Source organism: Arctopsyche grandis, chromosome 13 (genome assembly GCF_051622035.1).
Source record: "Arctopsyche grandis isolate Sample6627 chromosome 13, ASM5162203v2, whole genome shotgun sequence".
Taxonomy (NCBI): domain Eukaryota; kingdom Metazoa; phylum Arthropoda; class Insecta; order Trichoptera; family Hydropsychidae; genus Arctopsyche; species Arctopsyche grandis.
The window spans coordinates 17,512,233-17,528,896 of record NC_135367.1 but is presented as its reverse complement, the minus strand read 5'-3'; the positions used below and the strand labels follow the sequence as shown (position 1 = coordinate 17,528,896).

The 16,664-nt window shown below is 46.1% G+C and overlaps 4 protein-coding genes across 4 annotated transcripts; 1 reads left to right on the top strand and 3 right to left on the bottom strand.

Annotated features, from left to right (window-relative positions):
- Positions 1 to 6: 6 nt before the first annotated feature.
- Alg2 (alpha-1,3/1,6-mannosyltransferase Alg2) lies at positions 7 to 1,436 on the bottom strand. The gene has a single exon (XM_077444220.1). The coding sequence runs from the start codon at positions 1,302 to 1,304 to the stop codon at positions 75 to 77; it is 1,230 nt and encodes a 409-aa protein (XP_077300346.1). The 5' UTR covers positions 1,305 to 1,436; the 3' UTR covers positions 7 to 74.
- A 2,763-nt stretch (positions 1,437 to 4,199) lies between these two features.
- Positions 4,200 to 10,398, bottom strand: LOC143921618 (uncharacterized). Its single transcript, XM_077444971.1, has 2 exons — positions 7,153 to 10,398; positions 4,200 to 6,044 (listed from the first exon to the last, which is right to left on the bottom strand). The coding sequence occupies exons 1-2, from the start codon at positions 10,396 to 10,398 to the stop codon at positions 4,200 to 4,202; spliced, it is 5,091 nt and encodes a 1,696-aa protein (XP_077301097.1).
- A 2,341-nt stretch (positions 10,399 to 12,739) lies between these two features.
- On the top strand, positions 12,740 to 13,613 carry LOC143921728 (peptidyl-prolyl cis-trans isomerase FKBP2). The gene is made up of 2 exons (XM_077445094.1): positions 12,740 to 12,999; positions 13,318 to 13,613. Exons 1-2 carry the CDS (start codon positions 12,847 to 12,849, stop codon positions 13,573 to 13,575), a joined length of 411 nt encoding a protein of 136 aa, XP_077301220.1. The 5' UTR covers positions 12,740 to 12,846; the 3' UTR covers positions 13,576 to 13,613.
- On the bottom strand, positions 13,542 to 14,963 carry Taf12 (TATA-box binding protein associated factor 12). Its single transcript, XM_077445093.1, has 3 exons — positions 14,738 to 14,963; positions 14,326 to 14,518; positions 13,542 to 14,254 (listed from the first exon to the last, which is right to left on the bottom strand). Exons 1-3 carry the CDS (start codon positions 14,855 to 14,857, stop codon positions 14,127 to 14,129), a joined length of 441 nt encoding a protein of 146 aa, XP_077301219.1. The 5' UTR covers positions 14,858 to 14,963; the 3' UTR covers positions 13,542 to 14,126.
- Between the last annotated feature and the right edge of the window lie 1,701 nt (positions 14,964 to 16,664).

The following is a 16,664-nucleotide window of genomic DNA, read 5'->3' as shown; positions in this document are numbered from 1 at the left end:
AATTTAAAAAATATATTCTATATTATACATATATGTAAATACCCATTACATGACAACAATTTTTCACATAAGATTCATTGTGATTTTTTATTTGATCGAGAATCAACTATATCGTTCAACTGCGTGGTGAAAGCATCATATGAAAATGTTTTCCTAAATCGCTCTCTTCCCGATTTACCCATTCCACTTTTCAGTACTGGATCTAATATAAGTTTTTTAATCGAACTGGCAAACATTTTTTCATCCGGTTCACATAAAAATCCTGTAACATTATCAATCACTGTTTCCGTAGGTCCTCCAGAATTGACAGCGATCACAGGCTTCGCAAAATACATAGCTTCCAACGGGACAATTCCGAAATGCTCATTCGAAGGCGTATACACAACAGCATCGCTACGACTAAGTAATGTCAATTTATGCACGTCTGATGGTGATCTCAAAAACGTAATTTTGTCGTTGAGTTTCAGTCTATTCGCCAAATCAGTCAGTTCTTTGTAGTGCTCTAAATTTTCAACATTGATGGGATCATAACCTCCGGCCATGACTAAATGTATTTTTTTCCATTCTTCACTGCCTAGATTCGACCGCAAGTCATTTAGACAGTTCAGTGCCAATGCTAGGTTTTTCTTACGCTCGTATCTGTTGATTGACAGTAGTAAGAATGTATCATTTGGAATGTTGATTACATCACTAATAGGTTTTGGTGAAGTACTGTCGAAGTAGTTTGTATTGATGGATGGGTAGCAAATATCAGGTGCTACATTTATGCTTTGGAACGATTGTCTGAAAACTTCAGCGGTAAATTTGCTATTGACTAGAATTTTATCGGCTTGCTTGATGCTTATTTCTTCCATCCAATCGATTGGGGCTCGATATATTTTCTTTAGAATTCCGTCATGATTCGTCAGTAACTTGTCTGGATAGTGGCAATAAAATACGACTTTGAATTGGGTTTTGGCGAGCTTCAATAGCGGTACGCACAGAGATATGAGATCACAGAAGACTGCATCGGGTTTTTCTTTAGGAATGACAAACCAGGCGAGGTAAAGAGCTGCGTATGCAAATCGCAAGTAAGCGAACAATGCTCGGCAACGCCCGAACGCTGAGCGGGGTATCCAAGAGCCTACGACATTTACAGATAAGGTTCCATCACGAGTTTCCTTGAAGCAATGTTGAGGGTCGTGATGGTTTGTGTAGAAGCTGACTTGGTGTCCTTTGGTGGTGAGAGCGAGGGCTGCATCGAGCACGAGACGTTCGGCTCCTCCGATTCCCAAGTCTGGGTGAAGAAATATTACTTTCACCATTATAGAAGTAATGCGTATTGCATACTACCCAGTCAGCAAGATTAACAGTTAAAAGATCATTTGAGTGGGAAAGTTTGACGTCTCGGCACTAGGTTGAGTATAGTGTGACGTTTATGCCAGCTGTCAAATTTATTAGGTAATGAAATATCTTATATCGGCCATTACCCAAAAGTTTAATTAATATGTAAGAACTGGTTCGGTGATTACTAGTCAAATGTGAACCGGTCACAGGACAACCGGTCGCTTTTGATCGGTCACACGTGAGCATCCGTCACACTAAAACTGGTCACACCCTAAAACTGGTCACGAGAAAACTGGTCACACCCTAAAATCGGTCACGTGAAAACTTTTCACCGATTTTAGGGTGTGACCAGTTTTCTCGTGACCAGTTTTAGGGTGTGACCAGTTTTAGTGTGACGGGTGATCACGTGTGACCGATCTAGAGCGACCGGTTGTCCTGTGACTGGTTCACACTTTATTTAGTTAATATTATGGAGGATGAACGAATGAGACGACTGGCATGTTAATGCACGTGTTTATTATATGACAGCTGAAGACAGAGTGAGTAGCAGCTCTCCGAACCCAGCCGGGTTGGTCCCCACTCGCAGGAAGGCAACCAAACTCGACCATGTCGTATAAGCGAGCCGCCACATCACTCCCCCCCCAGCATCAGCGATACCAAAATTACAAAGAAACAAATTTTACAAAAGAAAAAAATTATTGTTACACAAAGAGAAAAAAATATTACGTGGGGAGAAAAAAATTGTTGACGTGGGTCATCCGCTGTGTACCTAGGTGTACCGCCCTGAATGGTCGGTAGATTCGAGGGCGGTGACGTCGCGAGCAGGACGGTGGGTGGTCCGATGGTCGCGCCGATGAGATGCGATGCTGCGGCGGCGGCGCTCTTCCGAGGCTGATGTCGGTTGGTGGGGCGGCGGGGGCGGCAGGGGCATCGATGTGGTTGATGATACTCCGAGCTGGACTGTGAGTCGTTGTGGCTCGTGGAGATGTTGTAGCGCTACCGCCCGTCTCGGCGTGACGACGCTCGTGGGGACGGACGGGGCCTTGATGATGATGATGATGATGATGGTGCTGAGGTGGTGTGTGATGAATCTTGTGGTGCTGGATGACCGTTCTATGTGTAGTGGATCGCGCATGACTCCACATCCAGCTGTCAAGATCGTCGTCTCATTCGCTCCCCCATTTTTTAAAGCACCTGTCATCGACGTTGGCTGGACGTCGGTAGGTAGGTAGGTAGGTAGGTAGCCGTGTCTGCTCGTTTATTGTCACCCGCGGGCCGCGACGCGCTGTGTTGATGGCGATGGGGGCGCGGCGGGTAGCTTCCCCCGCCTGGCTCGGCGAGGCAGGGATGAGCGGCATGTTGAAATTGATCGAGGCTGCGTGGCTCGATGTCGGGGGTCACCAGTATGGAGGATGAACGAATGAGACGACTGGCATGTTAATGCACGTGTTTATTATATGACAGCTGAAGACAGAGTGAGTAGCAGCTCTCCGAACCCAGCCGGGTTGGTCCCCACTCGCAGGAAGGCAACCAAACTCGACCATGTCGTATAAGCGAGCCGCCACAATATGACTAGTAGTCCGTTTACCGTAAGAACTACCTACAAACCTTCAAATAATTACATGGTAAACAATGAAATAGTATAAATATAATATTTACACAAAGCAAATTTCAAAAAATTAATCCGTATCAACTATTTGATTGAAAATCAAATATACGTCAAATTCTCTATGGTAATTTCAGTAAATAATATTTACGTAAAATGGGCGTATCATTATGTTATCATTGTTTTATTCATTTAAAGAAATTCAAAAAATACTACAAAATTTTTATAATAGCTGTACCGACTCCAGGGATGTTCAACTCGAGAGCACCCCGGAAGTCGATTTCGTAGAAGCTCGTGGTAAGCGTGGGCGGGGCTGGTTTCCTCCAAGGGATCCACAGGTCGTCGTCTGCGGTCTGGTCTCTGCTGCTGTCGGCTCGGCTCGATGTATATCTCTCTCTCTCTCGTACAGTGTGCGTAAGTGAGGGTGATACGGGACAAAGGCGGGAAATTGAATAGTAATGAAAACAGGTTATAATTCTGTTTGTATGGTGACTGTATTTTATATATATATGTATATACAGAGATCAAGCAGGGGGGACAGAAAAAGGGGGGGGGGAGTCCGACTTGAAATTAGCGCGCACGTGTTCAAGAGGTTATGGTAACCTCACTCAACCACGTGGCTACGTGATCTGACTTCGACGAAGAGAGACCAGGAATTCCTCACTTCTCACCGGACGTATACTGAAGCTGTACTTCCAGTATCGTCTGCCGATCAAGGCTGAGCTGATCGGGACTCGGTGGTGCTCGGCGCCGATCTCCCTCCAAAACGGCTCCTTTGGTCGTAACGCCACGAAAGCTGACCATGAAGACTTGGTCGGAACATACTCCCCCCGTTGGAAGTCAGAGGATCGAATTCCAAAACAAACAAGAATTAATGGTGCACAAGCGACTAATGAAATACACAAAAACCAAGCAAATAAGCAAAAAAATAACAACAAAATAAAAAACAACACAACAAAATAACCCAGTCAGCAAACAAAATAACATTAGTCCACCGTCAGTTTCCCATCCTACATAAGCAGCTGACTAAGCCGGCAAGAAACAAACAAAAAATAGACAAACAAACAACCAAAACACCAACAAATAACCAACACCAATGCTAGGTAACAATATTGTTCAACCGTTATATGTCCCAATCTATCCTGATAGCTCCATTACAAAGCACCAATCAAACCAACAAGAGAAGCATAAAAGAAAAGCAACTCAAAAACTTAAGTTAAAACACATAAACTGAATCCACAACACAGATACAAACAACGCGCCAACTTTAATGTGGGACGTTATGAACGCTCGCCACTCCGTTGCACAAATTAACCGAATGTTGCTCAACAGGCAGTCGAGCAACTCGCCGAGCTGCTCTTTTGATAACTCCCTTTACTGTGCGAATGGTGATGACTCGCACCACTCCGTCGTGGCCAGGATGAACGGCTAGGATCCGTCCCATGGGCCATTCCAAGGGAGGTGCGTTTTCTTCGGCGACTATCACCATATCCCCCGGCTGCAAGTTGGGTGACTCCCTGGAGCCACTCTTGTGGCGCTGCTGCAGTAGCGTGACGTACTCTCGGGACCATCTCTTCCAGAAATGCTGCAACATCTGCTGCAGGTGCTTGTAAGTTGACACCCTCGCTAAGGGTTGATCGACCAGATCTTCCTGAGGTAGCGCAATCAGTGGCCCACCAACTAGGAAATGACCAGGAGTGAGGGGAATTAGGTCGGAAGGGTCAGATGACAACGGGGTCAAAGGTCGCGAGTTCAATACGGCTTCTATTTGTGTTATTAGAGTATTCAAAGACTCGTACGTTACGGTTGTACTACCCATGACGCGTTTTAAGTGGCGCTTCATTGACTTTACGGCGGCCTCCCACAGCCCACCAAAGTGCGGAGCCCGTGGTGGAATGAAGCGCCAGTTCATTCCCTTTTCAGAACAAAATGAATGTAGCGATTGCTTATGAGCGGTTGATGCTAGCAGTTTAGTGAGCATTCTATCGGTTCCTATAAAGTTAGTGGCGTTATCGGACCAGATCTCAGCCACGAGCCCCCTCCGAGATATGAATCTCTTCAGTGCGTCGATAAATGCCCTGGACGTTAAACTCTGCACTACCTCTAAATGAACAGCCTTGGTAGCAAGGCAAACGAATATGCAGATGTAGGCTTTCAGGAAAGACCGATTTCGGGACGCTTTCTCCTTGATGAGGATCGGGCCGGCGTAATCTACGCCACAATTAAGGAACGGACGTGCCGGGGCAGTGCGTAATGCTGGCAAATCTCCCATTATGGGTTGTTGAAGTCTCGGTATGACCCGGGAGCACCGTACGCACCTTCGAATTTCGCGACTAACGGTGTTTCTCCCCCCGATTAGCCAATACCTTTCTCGAAGGTGGGCGGACACCAATTGTGTGCCTGCATGGAGTAATTGTTCATGAGCGGCTCTAACTAGCAACTCCGTAATATGGGCTTTAGCTGGAACAATCAGAGGGTGCTTGCGCTCAAACTGCCAATGAGTGTGGCTCAATCGCCCTCCCACCCGTAGGGCACCTTCTGGATCCAAAAAAGGTCTTAAGGCCTTCAGGCGATTGTTAGGAATTGGCAACGCTGATTCGAGTAGGGCAATTTCCCTTTTGTAAAATCGCGACTGAACGTGCTTGATGATTTTAGTTTCCGCGGCGATTAGTTCGGTACGCGATAGTGGACCACTAATGGACCCCCTTCTTCTCAACGCCGCGATAAATCGTAGGCAATAGGCAGTAATTCTGGTCAACGTGTGCCACGAAGAGTATCGGGATAATAACTCCCAGTCACTAGTACTAGCGACTAGGGCTACACGCGTCCCTTTAGCCTCTATTTGAGGCTCTTCAATGGGAACCTGGCTCTTTGGCCATGTGTTCCTGTCCTGGAGGATCCATTTGGGTCCATTCCACCACAATGACATGGTTTGTAATTCAGAGGGCATGAATCCTCGAGACAAAGAATCAGCGGGATTGTCCTGGGAACTTATATGGTTCCAGGAATGCTTTCCACTCATTGACTGGATTTTGGCTACCCTATGGGACACAAAGGTCGTCCAACGTGAAGATTCACCCTTGAGCCAAGCTAACACGATGGTAGAATCAGTCTATGGAGGATGAACGAATGAGACGACTGGCATGTTAATGCACGTGTTTATTATATGACAGCTGAAGACAGAGTGAGTAGCAGCTGTCCGAACCCAGCCGGGTTGGTCCCCACTCGCAGGAAGGCAACCAAACTCGACCATGTCGTATAAGCGAGCCGCCACATCACTCCCCCCCCCAGCATCAGCGATACCAAAATTACAAAGAAACAAATTTTACAAAAGAAAAAAAAAATTGTTGTTACACAAGGAGAAAAAATTATTACGTGGGGAGAAAAAAAAATGTTGACGTGGGTCATCCGCTGTGTACATAGGTGTACCGCCCTGAATGGTCGGTAGATTCGAGGGCGGTGACGTCGCGAGCAGGACGGTGGGTGGTCCGATGGTCGCGCGATGCGATGCTGCGGCGGCGGCGCTCTTCCGAGGCTGATGTCGGTTGGTGGGGCGGCGGGGGCGGCAGGGGCATCGATGTGGTTGATGATACTCCGAGCTGGACTGTGAGTCGTTGTGGCTCGTGGAGGTGTTGTAGCGCTACCGCCCGTCTCGGCGTGACGACGCTCGTGGGGACGGACGGGGCCTTGATGATGATGATGATGATGATGATGGTGCTGAGGTGGTGTATGTCTTGTGGTGCTGGATGACCGTTCTATGTGTAGTGGATCGCGCATGACTCCACATCCAGCTGTCAAGATCGTCGTCTCATTCGCTCCCCCATTTTTTAAGAGCACCTGTCGTCGACGTTGTGGCTGGACGTCGGTAGGTAGGTAGGTAGCCGTGTCTGCTCGTTTATTGTCACCCGCGGGCCGCGACGCGTGTTGATGGCGATGGGGGCGCGGCGGGTAGCTGGTAGCGGGTAGCCTGGCTCGGCGAGGCAGGGATGAGCGGCATGTTGAAATTGATCGAGGCTGCGTGGCTCGATGTCGGGGGTCACCAGTATGGAGGATGGACGAATGAGACGACTGGCATGTTAATGCACGTGTTTATTATATGACAGCTGAAGACAGAGTGAGTAGCAGCTGTCCGAACCCAGCCGGGTTGGTCCCCACTCGCAGGAAGGCAACCAAACTCGACCATGTCGTATAAGCGAGCCGCCACAAGTCCATAAAATCACCTCGTCAATCGGAACGGTGATTGCGACTCTAACTCGCTCTACCAATGTGTGAAGTAAATGGGCGCCGCACAGTTCCAATCTGGGAATAGTCAAAGTCTTTAAGGGGGCGACTCGAGATTTTGCGCAAAACAATCTACAGACGCGATGTCCCAATCGGTCGGTGGACAGCGCATAAATGCATGCGCCGTATGCCTTTTGCGATGCATCGCAAAACCCGAGTAGCGTAATGCTCACCGGGTTAGGTAATAAAACATGTCTGGGAATCATTATGTCCCTCAATTTGGGCAATTGTGATATGAAAATCTCCCATTGGGACGCTAATCTCTCGGGAATAGCCTCGTCCCAATTGAGGCCCCCGCGGAATAGTTCTTGCATTAACTGTTTTGCAAGAACGATGGTAGGGCCCAATAAGCCCAGTGGGTCAAACAACCGCGCTATTTGGGCTAGTATATTCCGTTTCGTGAATTGCGCATTTGTATTCAGATTGATGGGGAAAGCGAACGTGTCACATTTGGTGTGCCAGTTCAATCCGAGAGTGGATGTCTCGTCCTTGCTGATCACATGGCAGTGATCGGTGCCCTGATCGGAAGCGGGTATTATGGAGATGGGTTCAGTGGTGTTGGAAGCCCATTTTCGAAGAGGGAGACCAGCCCGAGCCAGAATATAGTTAATTTGCTCGGCCAGTTTTGTGAGTTCCTGGACGCTACTGGCACCCGAGAGCAAGTCATCGACGTAAAAGTCTCTGCTTAACACTGTGGAAGCTTCGGGAAATTCCGCCCTATGTTCATCGGCTAAGGCCCTCAAACAACGGGTTGCCAAGAATGAAGCACAGGCAGTGCCGTACGTCACAGTGTTTAGCTGATACGTTCGCGCCCCTTTACCCAAACCCCAGATAATGCGTTGAAATGGTTGGTCATCTGGATGTACCCTGATTTGTCGGTACATCTTTTCGATGTCCGCAGTCACTGCAACTGAGTGCTGCCGAAAACGTAATAAAATGTCGAATATGTCGTCCTGAACTCGTGGACCGACATGGAGAACGTCATTTAGAGATGTTCCCGAAGATGACTTTGCCGACCCGTCAAACACTACGCGTAGCTTTGTAGTGAGGCTGCTTTCTTTGGAGACGGCGTGGTGAGGGAGATAGAAATTTGGGACGGATTCTGAATTGCACTCCGACATATGCCCCAGATCGATAAATTCCTGCAGAAATGCCTCGTAACGATTGCGAAATTGTTCGTTACGAGCAAATCTGCCCTTAAGCGCACGGAATCTTTTTTCCGCCGCAGTGCGTGAATCGCCTAATAAGTGACTGTCTGCCTTGAATGGCAGTCTGACCATAAACCGACCCGAAGAATCGCGAGTAGTCCCATGTATGAATGACTGCTCGGCGGGATGACCCTCATCTAACCCTACCTTGGAGGTGTTCGGTTCTTCTAGTTCCCAGAATGCTCTGATGGAGCGCATGAGTGAGAGATTGCAACTACGTGCATTGTTCGATGATGCGGGAGCGGCAATCGAACCACCTAAAATCCAACCGTACGCGGTGTTTAGCATGGTTATGCTTCCTTGTCTGTCACCGCGTGAAGGAATGGAAATGGTGCGCCTTCCGTTGCGCAATATGGCATGATAGATGTCGCTACCCATCACCATATCAACCGTACCGGGAGAGTCAAATGACGGATCAGCAAGGGGAAGATGAAGCGGCAAATGGCTCCGTATCTCAGACACATTGCGCGATGGCAGTTGATGCGTGATGTCGGACATGATTGCGCAATCAATGTCCATGCCGGCGCCCTGGTTGGGGAGACGCGGTAGTATACGCACTACCGCGCCATAGGAGATGGACGTCCTATTTAAACCTACTCCCAGCAGGTTGACGTCCATCTTTTTTGACTTCAAGGCGAGTCGCCTTCTTAAGTCCTCGGACATTATGTTGACCTCGGAGCCATTATCAAGTAAAGCCCGCACTTTATGCAACTGCCCATCACGACCGCGTGCTTGTACTTCTACGGTACATAACAAAACGGTGCGGGAATGTGAAGGCGTCGCGTGTCTCACCGAATGTAAAACTGCTGACGGTTCTACGGGTTTGACGTACTTCGAATTCTGGGGGCTCTGGGAAGTTTTGACCTTGTTTGAAGGTGAAGCCTGATACGCCGTTGCGTCATGCAAGAGCGTGTGGTGCGCCCGACCGCAACGCACGCATCTTTGTTTGGTTCGGCACGCTTGAACCATGTGACCCGGTCTCAGACAGTTCAGACATAACCTATGTTTGATAGCGGCCGCCCTACGCTCATCACCGCTCATACGGCGGAAAGATGTGCATGCTAGTAGCGAGTGACTTCCGCTACAGTTGATGCAGGAGGGGTGTTCCCCTCCCACATGTAACGCGGCCGCCTTTTGGCCACTGACAACTCGAGGTTGGGCATTCGACTCGCCCTTTAGAACGAAGTCGGCATTTGCCACGGCTTGGCACTGGCCCGTTAGGAAGTCCATCATGTTGACAAACGTGCAGTCTTCATACTTGGGAGCCTGAAGCTCCCATTGCTGAAGTGTGTGCCGGTCGAGTTTTCTGGTGATAAACATCACCAGAATCTCGTTCCAGGTCTCGACCCGGACGCCCAAGTTAACGAGCGCACGTACATGCATGTTAGCATCATCTATGAGACGACGCAAACTGACGTGATGGTTGCTCGCGACTGGCTCGGCTTCAAATAATGCCTGAAGATGATGTTGAATAACAATTTTTTTATTGTTATAGCGTTGATCCAAAATGGACCACGCGCGGGAGAAGGCATCGTCAGCTAACTCTAGGCCACTAACTACGCGACTGGGTTCTCCTTTCAGGACTGCCAACAAGTATTGGAAGCGGGCGATTTGCGAATTCTCGCCGGCCATAGCGGCCAAGAAGCGTTGTGCGAATTGGGGCCAATTTTGGATGTTGCCCTCAAACGTGGGCAACTCCAACTGGGGCAATTTGATTGCTGTATTTGATTGCGGTATCGGTGACTGCGGCACAGGTGTGACAGCGGATGTAACGACATCTAATGGCGGAACGTTAAATTGCGGCTCCCGTAAATTGATTGCTTCGGTGTATCGCACGATGGCGGCCATATATTCCCTATCAAATATGTCCACGACGGACTCGGAGGCCTGCGCCTCTTCTTGGTCCAGCTCGTTTATCTGATCTTGGACCGATTCAAATTCAGACAATAGTGGTGTGGCGGCTCGCTTATACGACATGGTCGAGTTTGGTTGCCTTCCTGCGAGTGGGGACCAACCCGGCTGGGTTCGGACAGCTGCTACTCACTCTGTCTTCAGCTGTCATATAATAAACACGTGCATTAACATGCCAGTCGTCTCATTCGTTCATCCTCCATACTGGTGACCCCCGACATCGAGCCACGCAGCCTCGATCAATTTCAACATGCCGCTCATCCCATGCCGCTCATCCCTGCCTCGCCGAGTCAGGCGGGAGAAGCTACCCGCCGCGCCCCCATCGCCATCAACACGCGTCGCGGCCCGCGGGTAACAATAAACGAGCAGACACGGCTACCTACCTACCGACGTCCAGCCACAACGTCGACGACAGGTGCTTTTAAAAAATGGGGGAGCGAATGAGACGACGATCGTGACAGCTGGATGTGGAGTCATGCGCGATCCACTACACATAGAACGGTCATCCAGCACCACAAGACATACACCACCTCAGCACCATCATCATCATCATCATCATCAAGGCCCCGTCCGTCCCCACGAGCGTCGTCACGCCGAGACGGGCGGTAGCGCTACAACACCTCCACGAGCCACAACGACTCACAGTCCAGCTCGGAGTATCATCAACCACATCGATGCCCCTGCCGCCCCCGCCGCCCCACCAACCGACATCAGCCTCGGAAGAGCGCCGCCGCCGCAGCATCGCATTGATCGGCGCGACCATCGGACCACCCACCGTCCTGCTCGCGACGTCACCGCCCTCGAATCTACCGACCATTCAGGGCGGTACACCTATGTACACAGCGGATGACCCACGTCAACATTTTTTTTTCTCCCCACGTAATAATTTTTTCTTTTTGTGTAACAATAACTTTTTTTCTGTTGTAAAATTTGTTTCTTTGTAATTTTGGTATCGCTGATGCTGGGGGGGGAGTGATGTGGCGGCTCGCTTATACGACATGGTCGAGTTTGGTTGCCTTCCTGCGAGTGGGGACCAACCCGGCTGGGTTCGGACAGCTGCTACTCACTCTGTCTTCAGCTGTCATATAATAAACACGTGCATTAACATGCCAGTCGTCTCATTCGTTCATCCTCCATAGTGGTTTGATCATTTCGAATCTAGCCTTGAGCTCGATGAGGCTTAGATTGTCCCCCAATAGATTCGCGTTGCGAGTTAATTTAGCTCGAATACCTTTTCGTGCCTTTTTAAGAGCAATCAAAGCCTCCATTATTGAACTGCGACGCAAAGCAAACAAAGGAAAAAATGGACGCGAAGAGAAAAAAAATAAACAAAGGACAATGGATACGGACAAAACAAAATGGATGCTGGCGACCAAAAAAATAGCAACCACAACAGAAAAATGCAAATGACGACCAACCTGGACTAGACGATGTTGGCAGACCAGCTCTGGAGGATTCGGCTATCGAAGGACCAAATGTACCGACTCCAGGGATGTTCAACTCGAGAGCACCCCGGAAGTCGATTTCGTAGAAGCTCGTGGTAAGCGTGGGCGGGGCTGGTTTCCTCCAAGGGATCCACAGGTCGTCGTCTGTGGTCTGGTCTCTGCTGCTGTCGGCTCGGCTCGATGTATATCTCTCTCTCTCTCTCGTACAGTGTGCGTAAGTGAGGGTGATACGGGACAAAGGCGGGAAATTGAATAGTAATGAAAACAGGTTATAATTCTGTTTGTATGGTGACTGTATTTTATATATATATGTATATACAGAGATCAAGCAGGGGGGACAGAAAAAAGGGGGGGGGGGGAGTCCGACTTGAAATTAGCGCGCACGTGTTCAAGAGGTTATGGTAACCTCACTCAACCACGTGGCTACGTGATCTGACTTCGACGAAGAGAGACCAGGAATTCCTCACTTCTCACCGGACGTATACTGAAGCTGTACTTCCAGTATCGTCTGCCGATCAAGGCTGAGCTGATCGGGACTCGGTGGTGGGAACCAACTCGGTAGCGAACAGAGATGTTCACTGGACCGAAGCGGAAAACGAATAGGAGGCGGGGACGCGCGCTCGGCGCCGATCTCCCTCCAAAACGGCTCCTTTGGTCGTAACGCCACGAAAGCTGACCATGAAGACTTGGTCGGAACAATAGCTACAAAGTAAATTTTTATAATAAAATTTACAAAAAAAGCGTTGTGCAAACTATTTGATCATCACGTAGATGTGAAATTCATATTAACTAAATGAAGTTTTATTATCAAACCAATTTAATCGCATACGCCACAATTTAAAGCTACATTTTTTTTTTCAATAATGTTTTAACATGTCTTAAAATCAGATAATTCAGTAACCTATAACTATTAAGTTAAAATTATCATTGAATACAATAATTTGATAAGCTTTATCGAACCTAATAAGATAATATGATAAGGAAGTGAAACATTAGAATAATGAATAGTTTGTACGGGCAACCCTGACGCACAGAGTTGTTGCGACTGCGGTATAGGTCTGACTTCAGGATGCACTCGTTATCAATATCACTGATTGTCGTGGTACTCTTAGCTGCAGGCTTGGCGGAAGCTGCAGATAAATTGCAAATTGGCATACTAAAACGTGTTCCTGACTGCACTGTGAAAGCCCGCCGAGGAGATATGCTACATATGCACTATACCGTAAACGTTCATTTTAATACTACCCCCTTATTTTGAATCGATAACATTGTATATTTTTTAATTTTTATGCAACATGAATACAAACATTTGAATTCATTTAATTTCTTCATTTGTTTCCGTATAAGATTTGATAATGTTATCAGCTGTCAGAAACGCTTACTATTCAATGAATGATCCTGTGTATTTTATTTTAATTTGTTTGTGTAGCTTTAAATTTTCGGTTCTACCCAGGAAATGGACTGTAGAATCAAACATGTCTGAATAGTTTGAATCAAACATGTCTGAAGAGTTTTTCAATATTAAACTCTTCTTTTTCAGGGTACTCTTACTGATGGAACCGAGTTTGATAGTTCACTGCCTCGTAACCAGCCACTAACTTTCACATTGGGCTCAGGACAGGTGATCAAAGGATGGGATCAAGGGTTAATGGGTATGTGTGAAGGGGAGAAGAGGAAACTCATAATCCCCCCAGATCTTGGTTATGGTGCAAATGGTGCACCGCCCAAAATACCTGGTGATGCTACTCTCAAATTCGTAGTTGAACTTGTCAAAATAGAAAGAAAAAATGAATTGTAATTGTTTAATATATGATTTTAATATATTTTTTTATGTTTAAGTGTTTTTTTTTTGTTTATTAAAAATTCAGTCTACAGTTTGTTTTTAAGGCTTAACAAAATCTACAGTTTGTCTTTAACGAATTCAACTCATTTTGCAATTTTATTAAGATCCAATGTTTCACCAAACGTTAATTAATTGGTGATTTGATGCTTCCGATGTTTAACCTCAATGGATGATAATGTAAATTGCACATATTTGTGTCGAATTAAAAAAGACAATTAACTTAATTAGTCTTTAATTATACAATATATTAAATATACAAATACGTTTTAACTAGTCAAATAAAATCAGTGTCAGACATATAATATGATAAAAATAACATCACAATATATCGATACTCGTTTACAGTGTAAAATACAATTATTAATGTTTTGCACTTTACACGTCACTCACGTTGCGACTTAACAATGACAATTTGATAAAAAAAGTAAAACTTGTCCGTATTAACTACACAAACAAAGCTTATATTCGAATGTTTGTACGTTAGTCTCCGTTGCATTGCAGTAATATCAATACTTTTTTAAAGTCTTTCTAATGAGAGCCATTCTCTGTTTGTGTGCTTCAGTGGCAGTGGCTCGTCGATACGGTCTCAATTCATCAGTTCCGAAACCAGGAATCCACATATTCCAATTGCGTTCTATAAAATGTGTAAATATATAATATAAGAAGACAATATTTAGATAGAAAAATAAAGATTAAGATCCTAACCAAGGTGTAATTGTACATCTTTGACTTCTACTGTTGAGACGTGCCTATGCTTGGCAAGCAAACACGCCGCATTCATCGTGCTGTCAATGAAGTCGTCTGCCATTATTAACAACAATTCCTCTACTTCTTCATCTAATTGTTCAGTGGGATCGACTTCTCGCACTAGTTCTTGAAGTCTAGGCCTAGTTATTATCTGTAATATAGAGGTTATTTATCCGATGTCATAAAAGTGTCACAGAGGGGCAAGCAACACATATTGCAGTATTTATTCCAAGGTGGTAAAGCAATTGAAGAACATTTGGCAGTTGAATGAACTGGAAGCTGCGGTCAAATAGTCTTTCAACTACATTAGATAGGTGAATTGCAATATTATTGAGGTTATGTTATGTTGTAGTAGAGATGTCATTAATACCTGCGAGGGGTGGTCATGTGAGCTATTAGAGTTGAGTAGGGTCGTTCCTGCGTTCCCTGAAGATCCCGTTGTCGATCCTGAGGTCGGCCCTCCAGTCGAAGCACCTTCGGACGAAGACATGATTAGCGTCGACGTCAGTGACCGCCGCGACCGCTTTCGATATATGTACAATATTCACCAACAAACAGAAACAGTCCGTCAGTCAGTGTTGCCATTATCAGCTCATACAATTGAGGGGCCGCTATTTTACTTTTATTCTATACTATGTAGCTGTGTATACTGAGGAATAAGTCTGCTTGGTTAATCATGGTCACGAGATCTAGGTCATCCTTTTTTCTGGATTTTTTGTGAGGAGTTCGTGTACGTTTTGCTTTGGTCGTAAATATTTGGGGCAAAAAAGATTGATTTTTATGGTAAATGGATTGGTAAATGGACACACGACAATCGTTGTTGCGAAAATCGCGAATATAATAGCGTGAAAATAGCATAAAGCATAATAAAAAAATAGCGTGATTTTGAGCAAGTCATGTACATAGCTGCAGTCAGAGAAATGTAATAATAATAGAAGGGTCCTTACGAATAAATAATCGGTGTCAATATTACGTGGCACGTCTCTATAAATACGCTACAAAGCACGGAATACAATCGGATCAATTTACTTATGGAAATGTATCCCATGTTGTTTATTGTGTGTTTTTGTGAGTAATATAAACAAACAGAAAAGTTTTTATCGGACATACGTCGAGCACCAAGCATCAAATACGACTGATGTTAAAATTATTTAGGATTGTCTGTGGACAATCGTCACTTGACAACAATATGACGCTTAAAGCTACTTCTATTAATATAACATTTCTCTGGCTGCAGTCTTCAAAACATACCTAACAAACGACAGAATTAATTCAACAATAGAAGGGTGTATTATATTTATACTTGTGTTTACAACTCATGTAGGAATTTAATTAAAATGACAATGAGTCGAGAACATTAATTTTATACTCGATGAACTGCAATCCGCAACCCAAATGGTCGGGCTGTTAACCACAAGTATCATATGATCAAATCAAACACGTATCACAATTCAAACATATTCGGAGACACAACCCTCAAATCATTCTCGATCCTCTCACGCGCCAACTATAAAAACCGGTTCGGTGATTATTCCGCCAAAAGCGATCTCGCAAACATCACTAAAATCTCGATCACGGAACATCTGGCACCCGAAAATTCTATCCATCAAGAAACTAATCTCTACGTTACAATACTGTTACGTACGCCTCGGATTAAGCGAATAGAATCCCAGAGACTATGTGACCGTTCAAGGGTTATCTGTTAACTAAGTGCTTGCACTTACTTCCAGGATTATATCTGGACTCTAAGTGCATTTAGGCTAAACAATGACCGTTATTAGTCCTTTCTCAGAATCGGTACGGGAAGACCCAATGTCGTGGAAATACATATCCGAATACGTGACCATACAACAGGTAAACAGATTAGACGTCCTGAGAGATCTACCCTTTATAAGGCGGTACGTAGGCGATATCAGGTCATTCTGGACTGAGCACTGCCAGTGCGTGTATCTCCTTAATCATCAATAAATGCTGTGAAACGACTGTTGGCCTTTTACTTGGATCCTCCACCCACCCCTACGCAACAATACTGTAACGTAGACTATGCTTAGGTGGGTGGCGCTCGTGGACTGATGGTTTACGACCGCTAATCACCTGATCTCTAGTTCGCGCCAAAATGTCTACGTTTGATTGAGTAAGCCGTATGTAACGGCCAATAGGATCGCCCCACTCATCGACCAATAGTTTACATGTGTATGTATGTATGTGTGTTGTGCCCAACGGGTATAAATATGGGGCGCTCTCAGCCTGGAAAGCGTTCCGACCTGGAGCGCCGACGAGAGCACACGAATAAACAC

What these genes read in the sequence shown, in the direction of transcription:
- Alg2 (XM_077444220.1), bottom strand. Translation starts at nt 1,304, where the DNA reads ATGGTGAAAGTAATATTTCTTCACCCAGACTTGGGAATCGGAGGAGCC.
- LOC143921618 (XM_077444971.1), bottom strand. Translation starts at nt 10,398, where the DNA reads ATGTCGTATAAGCGAGCCGCCACACCACTATTGTCTGAATTTGAATCG. An exon ending in TCACCGTTCCGATTGACGAG is followed by an intron (nt 6,045 to 7,152) that starts GTGATTTTATGG and finishes CATCCTCCATAG; the next exon opens with ACTGATTCTACCATCGTGTT.
- LOC143921728 (XM_077445094.1), top strand. Translation starts at nt 12,847, where the DNA reads ATGCACTCGTTATCAATATCACTGATTGTCGTGGTACTCTTAGCTGCA. An exon ending in TGCTACATATGCACTATACC is followed by an intron (nt 13,000 to 13,317) that starts GTAAACGTTCAT and finishes CTTCTTTTTCAG; the next exon opens with GGTACTCTTACTGATGGAAC.
- Taf12 (XM_077445093.1), bottom strand. Translation starts at nt 14,857, where the DNA reads ATGTCTTCGTCCGAAGGTGCTTCGACTGGAGGGCCGACCTCAGGATCG. An exon ending in CACATGACCACCCCTCGCAG is followed by an intron (nt 14,519 to 14,737) that starts GTATTAATGACA and finishes TCTATATTACAG; the next exon opens with ATAATAACTAGGCCTAGACT. An exon ending in AGATGTACAATTACACCTTG is followed by an intron (nt 14,255 to 14,325) that starts GTTAGGATCTTA and finishes CACATTTTATAG; the next exon opens with AACGCAATTGGAATATGTGG.